The sequence below is a fragment of the Centroberyx affinis genome, unplaced genomic scaffold (genome assembly GCF_046629955.1).
Source record: "Centroberyx affinis isolate AG114_WGS23_722 - 3 ecotype Tasmania unplaced genomic scaffold, CSIRO-AGI_Caff_v1 ptg006084l_1, whole genome shotgun sequence".
NCBI lineage: Eukaryota > Metazoa > Chordata > Actinopteri > Beryciformes > Berycidae > Centroberyx > Centroberyx affinis.
Window position 1 is genome coordinate 24,301 of NW_027283095.1, and position 12,576 is coordinate 36,876.

At 38.2% G+C, this 12,576-nt stretch overlaps 1 protein-coding gene across 1 annotated transcript; it reads left to right on the forward strand.

The window, feature by feature from the left end:
- Window positions 1-595: 595 nt before the first annotated feature.
- On the forward strand, window positions 596-11,920 carry LOC139638065 (MAP7 domain-containing protein 1-like; the record flags this gene model as incomplete). Its single annotated transcript, XM_071512089.1, has 5 exons — window positions 596-737; window positions 5,593-5,847; window positions 6,250-6,543; window positions 10,521-11,064; window positions 11,591-11,920. Coding segments are annotated over exons 2-5 (1,415 nt in total), but the record flags the coding sequence as incomplete, so codon positions are not given.
- Between the last annotated feature and the right edge of the window lie 656 nt (window positions 11,921-12,576).

Consider the following 12,576-nt stretch of genomic DNA (forward strand, 5'->3'; position numbering starts at 1 on the left):
TTTCCAGGGCTTTTATTTTGAAAACACATCCCCTGGAAGTCTTTTTGTTTACGTTTCCATAGTGTTGCTTTTGAGGGCTTTTATTTTGAAGCCCATTTGCTGAGATTCATGAATTTTACTTTATACATTTGTATTCATTTTCATATAGTTCATATGTCAAGCTTTTATTTTGGAAAAAAGGGTTATTTGTTGTTATGTATAATGTTATGTATATTAATCGTGTTAGTCCCATCAGTATTTTTTATTATTTCTATTAATTTCCATATTGTTCCTTTTGAGGGCTTTTATCTTGAAAAAACCTCCCTGGAAGTTTTTTTGATTATACAGTGGCTTCTGCCACTGTACCTGTTTCATAGGTAAAATACTATAAAATGTAAAATGTATATATTGCTGCCAAAAGGCTTGTATTTTGAAAGAAAATGATACTTCCTCGGAGAGCTTTTACTTTGAAAAACATTCCCCGGAAGCTCTACATCTCCTTCTCTACTTCTCCCCATCATTTCCATTGTATTCTTTATCTGGGGGGCTTTTATTCTGAAAGCAGCTGTTCCGGAAGTCCTCCTGCTCTCCCTCCGGTCAACTTTACGCCGGTCTTCTTTTAAATCCTCCTGCAGGCAGCAGCCACGGATTTCTTCGGGAAAACCGGCGAAATTCGTCTAATTCCCGACGGGAAACATCGTAAAATGAGGAGTAACGGGATTTAACGGAGACTACGAGATTTACGAGGGCAGGAAAAGGTACAATTCACGGTAAATTCGCCCGTTTTTCGCCCGATTTAGCAGCTACACACACAGTGAAGCGGCTAACGCTAACGCTAACGCTGCTAATTTCCTGTATTTCCGGTAAATTCCGCTTCAAACTTCCATCTTTCCCTTTTCTCGAAGTTTCTCTTTATGTGTAAACACGCCAAGTCCCATTTTCTCGCGATAAAACGCGGGATTTGCTTGAAAGCAGCTAGTTTTCCATAGGTTTTAACAGGAGAGGATGCTAGCTGGCTGTATTTTTAGGGAATATTCCGGGGGGTTTTCCGGGAAAATTGCGTGGAAATCACACGAGAGGACGGGTGAAGGGAGAGGGATTATTCTGGAGGAATTTTGCCGAAAATTCTGCAAAATTACAGTGTTTTTCTTTGGCTTTTAAATCAGATTTTTCCTCATTTTTGCCCATATTTCCCATAATTCCCCGTAACAAAGTATTTTTTAGTTGTTTTTTTTTTGTTATTACAAAAAAAATGTAAATACATCCACATGAAATTTCAGGCTTCCATTTTAGTTTATTTATTTTAGTTTCTTTTTTTTTACGAAATGTTTATTTATTTATTTATCCTATATTTAATCAGGAAGGTCCCATTGAGATACAATATCTCTTCTGCCAGGGAGTCCTGGTCAAGATGGGCAGCAAAATGAGATTTAAAAAAAAAAAGAAAAGGTTTCATATAAAAATACAAACAGGGACAGATTACACCACAAAAACATACCAAAACATACAGGGGCTAAAAAGAATCATGGATAATAATGACACGTGTTAAAAGCAATGACATTGTTCTGTAAGACCTGATTTTAAAATCTGTTTAAACATGTCAACAGAGGGTAAAGATTCCATGTTCAGAAGGCTTTTCAGCTCATTCCAAGTCTGCGGTGCATGAAAGGAAAAGGCAGATTGACCCGGCTCTGGTCGGGTGGGTGGGACCATGAGGAGAATCTTTTCTGATGATCTAGTGTTAAAGCTACTGTGGCAATATGTCAGAAAACTAGATATGTACTGTGGTAATTTACCCAGTAAAGCTTTTGCAATCAAAATTAACATATGGGTTTTTCTCCTTAGACACAGAGAAGTCCACTGAACCATTTCATATAAGTTACAAAGCAGCATGATAGACGACGTCCAGTTTTTTCAAAAGAGATGAAGATGCATATAAATGACATCACCATAGTCTAATACTGACAAAAAGGTACTTTGGACTGAAATAAGTATTACTTCTAATATTTCTGACATGTAATATTCAATTAGTATTACCAATAATTATTATTAACCTTTTGTTAATTTTTATTTCCAAATACACACCACATCTATTATTTTTATTATTATTATTTTTACTTTTGAATTTGAATTATAGTTGAAATTGTGTTTTATTTTCATATATATATACATACTAGGGTTGGGTGGTAATACTGTATCCCGCAGCGGTGTCTGTTTCATTACGTCATAAAAAAAATTGTGCTGCAGAGATATAATAAACCTTCAGAGAGTTTATCCAGCACCTCTGTCTGTGTGGTTGAAGATGCTATGAAAGTGATGACAGAACTTTTTGTAAACAATGTAATTTGTCAAATAAATAACCTGTCAAAAAAGACTAACTATTTAGAAGCGATCGTAATCGTGCGTCATGTGACAGCTTCTCCTCAGAAGGGAGAACTGGAAAAAGAAAGATGGTGAGCGTCAGCGAGTCGAGTCTCTACAAAGAATCAACTGCTGCAATTTGGCAGCATCTCAGGTTCCGACTCGGGACGGGCATCTCAAGCAAAAATACTATTCGATATTCACTGGGAACTATTCGACCATTCTTCAAAGATCACCCCCCCCCCGCATGGACAGTGCGAACTAGGCTAGCCATATTGACGCTAGCTAGCCAGGCTAACTAGCAAGATAGGCGGACGTTAGCATAGAGCTAGCTAGCTAAGCCAGCTACCTAGTCCGGCTAAATAGCCATGGCTATGTCCTTCTCTCGTTATAAACGAGAGAAGGACATGGACACATCTCGTTTTAACGAGAGAAGGACATGGACACATCTCGTTTTTAACGAGAGAAGGACATGGACACATCTCGTTTTTAACGAGAGAAGGACATGGACACATCTCGTTTTTAACGAGAGAAGGACATGGACACATCTCGTTTTTAACGAGAGAAGGACATAGACACATCTCGTTTTTAACGAGAGAAGGACATGGACACATCTCGTTATAAACGAGAGAAGGACATGGACACATCTCGTTTTAACGAGAGAAGGACATGGACACATCTCGTTTTAACGAGAGAAGGACATAGACACATCTCGTTATAAACGAGAGAAGGACATGGACACATCTCGTTATAAACGAGAGAAGGACATGGACACATCTCGTTATAAACGAGAGAAGGACATAGACACATCTCGTTATAAACGAGAGAAGGACATGGACACATCTCGTTTTAACGAGAGAAGGACATAGACACATCTCGTTATAAACGAGAGAAGGACATGGACACATCTCGTTTTAACGAGAGAAGGACATAGACACATCTCGTTTTAACGAGAGAAGGACATAGACACATCTCGTTTTAACGAGAGAAGGACATAGACACATCTCGTTTTAACGAGAGAAGGACATGGGCACATCTCGTTTTAACGAGAGAAGGACATAGACACATCTCGTTTTAACGAGAGAAGGACATGGACACATCTCGTTATAAACGAGAGAAGGACATAGACACATCTCGTTTTAACGAGAGAAGGACATGGACACATCTCGTTATAAACGAGAGAAGGACATGGACACATCTCGTTTTAACGAGAGAAGGACATGGACACATCTCGTTTTAACGAGAGAAGGACATAGACACATCTCGTTATAAACGAGAGAAGGACATGGACACATCTCGTTATAAACGAGAGAAGGACATGGACACATCTCGTTATAAACGAGAGAAGGACATAGACACATCTCGTTATAAACGAGAGAAGGACATAGACACATCTCGTTATAAACGAGAGAAGGACATAGACACATCTCGTTATAAACGAGAGAAGGACATAGACACATCTCGTTTTAACGAGAGGACATGGACACATCTCGTTTTAACGAGAGAAGGACATGGACACATCTCGTTATAAACGAGAGAAGGACATGGACACATCTCGTTATAAACGAGAGAAGGACATGGACACATCTCGTTTTAACGAGAGAAGGACATGGACACATCTCGTTTTAACGAGAGAAGGACATGGACACATCTCGTTATAAACGAGAGAAGGACATAGACACATCTCGTTTTAACGAGAGAAGGACATGGACACATCTCGTTATAAACGAGAGAAGGACATAGACACATCTCGTTATAAACGAGAGAAGGACATGGACACATCTCGTTTTAACGAGAGAAGGACATAGACACATCTCGTTATAAACGAGAGAAGGACATGGACACATCTCGTTTTAACGAGAGAAGGACATAGACACATCTCGTTTTAACGAGAGAAGGACATAGACACATCTCGTTTTAACGAGAGAAGGACATGGGCACATCTCGTTTTAACGAGAGAAGGACATAGACACATCTCGTTTTAACGAGAGAAGGACATGGACACATCTCGTTATAAACGAGAGAAGGACATAGACACATCTCGTTTTAACGAGAGAAGGACATGGACACATCTCGTTATAAACGAGAGAAGGACCGGTTCAGCGATGCCAGGCAGGCAGCGATGCCGATCTCAGATCAGTCACCCGCTGACCTCTGCAGGATGAACATCTGGTCCAGTTCAAAGCTGCTGCTGCCTGAGCAGGACCATCCACTGTAAATATGTTGTAAATATGTTGTAAATATCTAACGTTTGCTATTCCGTGTCTGATGTTCAGAGAATAAAACTGGAACATGTATCACATGTTTGTCGTTGTGTGAAAATCACAGTTGCAGTTCACTGCAGCCTTGTGGCAGGAAACGGTAAAACAGCGACTACATAAATTCATCATTTTGAGTCGGCGGCTCCCTCCGGTCCTACAATGTGATTTTTAATCAGACGGTAACACCGTAAACCATGGGGACATTTGGGGAAGGTTTAACGGTGTCAAAAATTGGATACCGCCCAACCCTAATACATACATTCATACACATGCACACATACATGCACATGTGCACATACATACATACTTACATACATTCATTCATACATACATATTGTACATACATCATAATTAAGCCCCATCCTATGCCCTCTCTGTGTCTCATCTTTCTTCCCCTTCATCTACTCTTTGTGTTTTATGTAATTCCTATTTTGTAACGTAATGTGATTTGTTATGAAAGTGCTGCAGAACAGGAACCTGCTGTAAAGCATTTCTGTAACTGAGTCAGGCCAATCTAACTAACATGTTTTTAACACCTGTAATGTTACTTTTAAATCTGTCCTGTATAATAAAATGAAAATGAAATAGTTTTCATTAATAATTTACTATATAATTAATGATTAATAATAGTAAATTCAAGTTATTTAGTTATCTGTGTTAATTCATTATTAATTAGTATTTTTTTTCATATATTTTCATATATTACTTTTTAATGATTTTTTTTTTTTACTTTTTTTTCTTTTTTATGCTCAGTAATTTTAATTAATTATTTTATAACTTTTTCCTGTTTTATTCCTTTTTAAATTATTTAAATTTACTTTGTAAACTTTATATTTGTGTTCATGATGTCATTATTATAATTTTACTTAATTTTTACTTTGAATTTATAAATTTTTCATTTCTTGTAAATTTTTTTCTCCTTTTATTATTCTCCTCTTTATTTTTTAATTATTAGATTTTTTAAATAATTAAATAATTCTTTCTCTCTCAGTGTTCGCAATGCTTTCTCCCCTGTCTGGATTGGACAAGAGGGGCGGCGGGGGGCGGGGCTTGGGTGAGGACTCGCCACCTTCCGTCTGGCCACGCTGCCTCAAGCTTCCTGTTGAACAATCGGCGTCCGACATAGATGGAAAACGTGTTTCCAATCACTGTGGCGACGACAGGAAGTCGGCACCCGGTTGTCGTGACGACCACCGGATCGAGGCAGCGGCGCAAGAGATCGACCGATCGGAGCGAGGAGGACGAGGTACGGGGCGAGAGACAACAGAAACACACAGATAGAGAGAGAGATGTATTGGAGTGAACGAGCGAGCGAGAGACAGAAATACATTGAAATGAGAGTAGAGAGAGAAATCAGTGGAAGTGGGACACGGTGGCTCAGTGGTTCACACTGTAGCCTCACAGCAAGAAGGTCGTGGGGGTCATGTGTATGTTAGGGTTAACCCTCCTGTCAGGCACCGGCAGAAGGACTGGAGTCGGTCTCCTGGTGTGTGTGGGATGGGTCAGATGCAGAGGACAGATTTCCTCATGGGGATGATAATGAAAACAAAACAAGTGAATGGAGCAGAAACAGTGAATGGAGACATTAGAAATACAAAGAGAGAGAAAATGAACTTCCATTGACTCCCATTGTTTTGTCCTTTTCCAGGAGGTTTTTCCTGCCCCTCCTCTTTTTACTCCTCTTCCTCCTGCTCCTCCTCTTCTTCCCTTCTTCCTCCCTCCTTCCTTCCTCCTATGCCTCCTTCTCTCCTTCCTGCACTGCCTCCTCCTATCCCTCCTACTTCTTCTACTCCTTCTGCGCTTCCTCCCTGCACCTCCGGCTGCTCCTGCGCCTCCCTGCTGCCGCGCCTCTTCGCCTCGCTGGCATCGCTCGGCCACCGGCTGGACGCACTGGAGAGGAGGAGAGAGAGGAGGAGGAAGAGGAGGAAGAGGAAGAGAGGAGGCAAGTTTTTTTTTGAAACCCTAGCCTTTAAAAAAAATTACAAACTCCATTTAAATTAACAACAAAGAAAGTCACTTAAATCTACAAATTCACTTGAAAAACAACAAATTTCTCTCAAAACAACACATTTCATTTAAAAACTACAAATTCCAAAAACCTAGGGTTGGGTACCAAAACCCGGTACCACTATGGCACCGGTTCCTTTACGACCGGTACCTACCAGACCGAATTGCAACGCAGATTTTGGTGCCCCGTTTCCGTGCCTGAGCTGCCGATTGAAATATTCAACCTCCGGTGCTTCAGGAACGTTAACGTCTGGAGCGCCGCTTGAAAGCCTCTGTCTTCCTCTGTATGATCACTACCAGTAACGTGCGGTTCATACAAACTGTCAGTTATTTGCTAATATGTTCGTCTTAGTCTTGTTTCTTCTCAAACTAAAACTAGCTTGTCTCCTCCCTCGCTGTTTAAAAGCAGCGATCACCCCCTCCCATCCCTGAAAAAAAAATATCATAATGGGGGAATCGATTAAGTGAGCGAGTAAACTTATTAAACTAGTGAACTTGTTAAACTAGTGAACTTGTTAAACTAGTGAACTTGTTAAACTAGTGAACTTGCTACCTGCCTCTTCACTTGTCATGTAACCTTCAGCAGGAGAAAAATCTGTCAAAGTGAGACTCTTCGCGACACTTCTCCGTAGGTACGTTTAGCTTATGCACAATTTGTCATTAGGGGCTTCCATAGTCCAGTAGTTTTGCTGTGCTTTATTTACAAATGTGTTGTGGTCTCTGTCACCCTCTAGTGGTCAGAAAATTGCTTATTGCAGCTTTAAACTACAAATCTTCATAAAAAAAACTACAACAAACAACAAATTCAGTCAAAACTCCGAATTCCATAAAAACTATAAATCTAGTTAAAAAAAACAATTAAAAAAACTACAAATACAGGTTAAAAAACTACAATTTTCTCTTGAAAAAATTACAAAAAACACAAATTCCAATTGTAAAACTTCAAATTTACAAAAACTATAAACTCCAAAATAGATGTATTTTTGATATATAATTTTTTTTCTCTATTTCACCATTTCTTCTGCAACACATTTTCCTTAATATTTGTATTTCATATTTAATAAATAATAATTCAGAATTGCAAATACTTATTTTTTCTCTTTAATCCAAAGAAAACTCAAAAGAAAATCAAGAATCATTACAGAGAGCGGGAGTGATCCTAGAATACTGTTTTCCACCATTGACCGACTGCTGAATCCTGCCCTTCTCTTTTAAGCCAAGCCTCTGATGCAAAATATGTAAAATCATAACTATCAGGGCTAGTATTGCTTCAGCTGCTGGTAATTTCAATAATCAACCTTGTAAAAGGCAAACATCCATGAGGGCATTTACTAGTATTTCTGTTGCAGAACTTTATAAAATTGTAATAGAGAGTACATCTTCCACCTGCTCTCTTGACCCTGTCCCCACTACATTTTTTAAGAGGGTTTTCAATAGTATTTCAAACTCTGCTCTAAAATACATCACTTGAGACTGGTGTTTTTCCTGATGCCTTTAAAACCGCTGTTGTGAAACCGCTGTTGAAAAAAATCTAATTTGGACTGTTGGGTCCTAAGTGACTACACGCCCATATCAAACATTCCTTTTTTAAGTAAGGTACTTGAAAAAGTGGTTTCTAACCAAATTAACTTTTTAAATGAAAACAACATTCTGGAGACGTTTCAGTCAGGTTTCAGAGCCAACCACAGCACAGAAACTGCTCTCACCAAAGTAGTCAACTATTTGAGACTTGGTACTAATGCCAACAGGGTCTCAGTTCTGGTTCTTTTGGACTTGAGTGCAGCATTTGACACCATCGACCACAATATTCTCATAGATCGTCTGGAGAACTGGGTTGGTCTCTCTGAATGCGTCCTAAACTGGTTCAGAACTGACATTACAGGGAGGACATTTTTCATCTGTCTTGGAGATCTTGTATCAGAGAAACATGATCTAACTTCTGGTGTTGCACAAGGACGCTGTCTTGGTCCCCTGCTTTTCTCACTATACATGCTTCCATTAGATGATATCATCAGAGAACATGTCAATTTCAATAGCTATGCTGATGATACACAACTATACAGTTCTGTAGAGCCAAATCATGTAGATGCCCTAAGCTACCTCACTACTTGTCTATTGGCTATCAATGATTGGATGAACACAAATTTCTTAAAACTGAATGAAGAGAAGACAGAAATACTTTTGGTCGGCCCCAAAGCCAAAAGAGAAGAACTCTCCACAAGACTTGGGAACCTGAATCCCTCGATCAAATCAGAAGCAACAAGCCTGGGTGTTATCCGAATTTCCCCAAGGGGATAAATAAAGTGATATTTTACCTTATCTTATCTTATCTTAGATTCTGATCTAAGTTTTAATTAGGGCTGCAACTAACGATTATTTTCATTGTTGATTAATCTGTTGATTATTTTCTCGATTAATCGATTAGTTGTTTGGTCTATAAAATGCCCGAAAATGGTGAAAAATGTGGATCAGTGTTTCCCGAAGCCCAAGATGACGTCCTCAAATGTCTTGTTTTGTCCACAACCCAAAGATATTCAGATTACTGTCACAGAGGAGTAAAGAAACCAAAAAATATTCACATTTAAGAAGCTGGAACCAGAGAATTTTGACTTATTTTTCTTAAAAAATTACTTAGTAAATTACTCATCGATTAATCGATCATCAAAATAGTTGGTGATTAATTTAATAGTTGACAACTAATCGATTAATCGATTAATTGTTGCAGCTCTAGTTTTAATTCCCATATAAACAATAACAGCATTCTCTCATCTTAGAAATATTGCCAAGGTGCGGCCCTTCCTGACCCAGAAAGATGCTGAAAAGCTAACTCACGTGTTTGTTACAAGTAGACTGGACTACTGCAACACCCTTTTTACTGGCTAACAAGTCTGAGTTGAGAGGCTCCAGCTTATCCAAAACTCTGCAGCTCGACTTTTAACAAAAACAAGGAAGCGAGCGCAGATCACTCCGGTTTTAGCTGCATTGCACTGGCTCCCAGTGTCCTTAAGAATTGATTCTTTTACTTGTATACAAAGCTCTTAATGGCTTAGGACCGGCCTACATTACAGAATCCCTGCTGTTCTACATTCCATCAAGACCCTCAGGTCTTCTACTGCTGGTTTGTTAGAAGTACAAAACCCCACTCAGAAGAAGATTAGGGATGCAGCCTTTTTTAACTCTGCTCCTAAACTGTGGAACACCCTGCCAAAGAATATTAGAGAGGCGGGGTCTTAAGCATTTTCAAACGACTGCTAAAAACTTCTCTTTTCAGCTTAGCTTTTAAACAGCCTTCGTTTTAATGGTTTAAATTGATTGTGTTCTTTCATCTTTTCTATTTTACTTGATTTGAGTCTTTTAAAGAACTTGCACACAATTGAACGCTATATGTGGGGGGGGCCCTCTGAGTAAGCTTGAATCTAGGAACGCAAAAGAGCTAGATGACAGAGCTTTACCCTGTATGATTCTCATCCATCTGTGGATGGTGAGGTTTTTGACCAAGAGGAGAATCTATGATTCTGGTCTGCTTTAGGCAGTGAGATCTGACGTAAATATCAGATCAAGAGTCGAATCAGGGACAGGGGAATAGAAAATTCTAAAAGGAAAATTCTAAAAGGAAAGAAAAACATATGGGTTCACTCACAATATGCATCTAAAGCAGGAGTCAAAGAGAGGATTTGATGTATGATTTGTTGTGTTCTTTTATCCCTCTATTTTACTTGATTTGATTCTTTTAGTGCAATGCATTTTGCTTGTTGTTTTATATGAATTTTATCTTTTTATCTGTCTTTTATCTGCCTTCTATTGCTGTAAAGCACTTTGAGCTACATGCTGTGTATGAAAGGTGCTATACAAAAAAAAAAGTTATCATTATTATTATTTCCTTTGTTTTTCTGTCAACTTTCTTCTCTTTAGGCTCCGCCCCTTTCTCTCCAAGCCCCGCCCCACCAGCCTCATCTGGCTCCGCTCCCTTCCTGCCAATCTCCTCATCCTCCTCTTTCTCCACCTCATCTTTTTCTTCATCATCAGACTGCGATGAATCGTTTAGCCCCGCCCCTTCCTCTAAATCCGACCATTCAGGACACAGGAGGAGGCGGAGACAGGAGGCAGAGCTTAGGAGGAGGAAGAGGAGGAGAAAGGAGGAAGAAGAAGTGACAAACGAGAAAAAAGGAGGTGAAGAGGAGGAGGAAGAAGAGGAGGATTGTGGGAGATTTGTCGGCCGCATGGAGGTTTTATTCGAAGGGGGCGGAGCTAAAGAGGAAGAGGGGGCGGAGCCAAAGCGTCTGATGTTGCGCAACTTCCGCGGCAAGAGGAAGCGGAAAAGAAAAGAAGAAGAAGGAGGCGGTTTGTCTTCCTTTGAACAATCAAGAGGCTCGCTGCTCCTTCCAGCAGTTTTCGGCCAATCAGCGGCAGTAGCCGGGCGGAACGGGACGGCCAATCATCTGCTGCTGATCCACAGGTACTTAAATACTTTTTAATTTATTTTATATTGCATTATTATTATTATTATTATTATTTTTATATCTTTTTCATTTCTTGGATATTATTAAAAAAATGTACTTCAAATTTTCCGCTGTATTATTCTCCAGTCTTTATTTTCCTCTATCAATTCATTTTCTTTTATTATTTCTTATTTGCTTCTTTTTCTCTCTTTTTTGCATTTTGCAATTTTTGTTAAATTTTTCTAATTGTTTACAATTTTTTTCTCAATTTTTAAATGTTTTTTATTTCTCTATCCATTTTGTCTTTTTCCATTGTTTTTCTTAGTTTTCTAATTTGTTTTGTACATTTTTAGTAATTTGTTTTGTACATTTTTTTATTTGTTTTTCAATATCCTTTTTTATCCATTTTTTCAAAATTTCCTCTAATTTCTTCTTAAAATTGTTTCCAGTGTTTTTTGTTCTATTTTTTTCCAATTAATTAAAAAAAAGAATTAGAGCAAATTTTCTTTAAACTGATCACTTCTCCTTTTATCCTCCTTCTAGCTCCTCCCCCTCCTCCCAGCATGCCTTGCACCTCCTCCAGTCCCCCCCCAGCTTTGCCTCTACCGGGCAATCCCATCCCTTCCCCCTCTCCTCCCTTGGCCAATGGCGTTTCTCTGATTTCTCCCCCTCACGCTCCCTCCCCTCCTCGTCCAATCACGCCACGTTTTTCCGCCTCTGGCTCCACCCCTCCTCATCCCGAAGCCCCGCCCCCCTGCTGAGGTTGTCGCCGGTTGTCACAGAGATGCTGCTGCAGGGGGGCGGGGCTTGTGGGAGGCCCCTCCCCCCTCTGAGAGACATGACGGCTCCGCCCGGTCTGGGCAACGACCACAGGTTGAATTTTTTTATTTAGTAATTATGAATTAAGAATTTTGATTTTTAAAATATTTTATTCTTTTATTTATATTTATATAAATGTATATTTTAATTCAATTTTAGCATTAAATTCTATAAGACACATTTATTATTATATTTTTTTCTCATCAGTATATTTACTTATGTTCATATTTTATGATGCAATTTGTAATTGTTTTATTAGATTTTTTTCATATAGAATTATTTTTGAATTTTAATCTAAAATATACGTATGTAATGACTTTTTATATTAATACTTATATGATAACAGTTTACATAATTTACGTTTTTCTAATTATATTTTATAAATGTAGGATTTTAAAATTTTTATCAATTTAATATATATTTAATGTGATTATTTTATATCTTAAAAGATTTTTTCATTTCTTTATTAAACATCCTAGCCACTGTTAGGGTGTTTAATATTTGTAATATTTAATGTTTTAATTTAATAACATAATATAGTGTAGTAGAAGTAATAATATTAATGTAATATTTAATATAATACATTTAAAATAACTGATAGAACTTTTGTATTTTCTTTTAATTAGTATTTATGTCTTACAATAGCAGTCAAATTTTATTTTTTAAATTTATATTTTATTAGATTTTATTTTCATGATTTAGAATTTCAG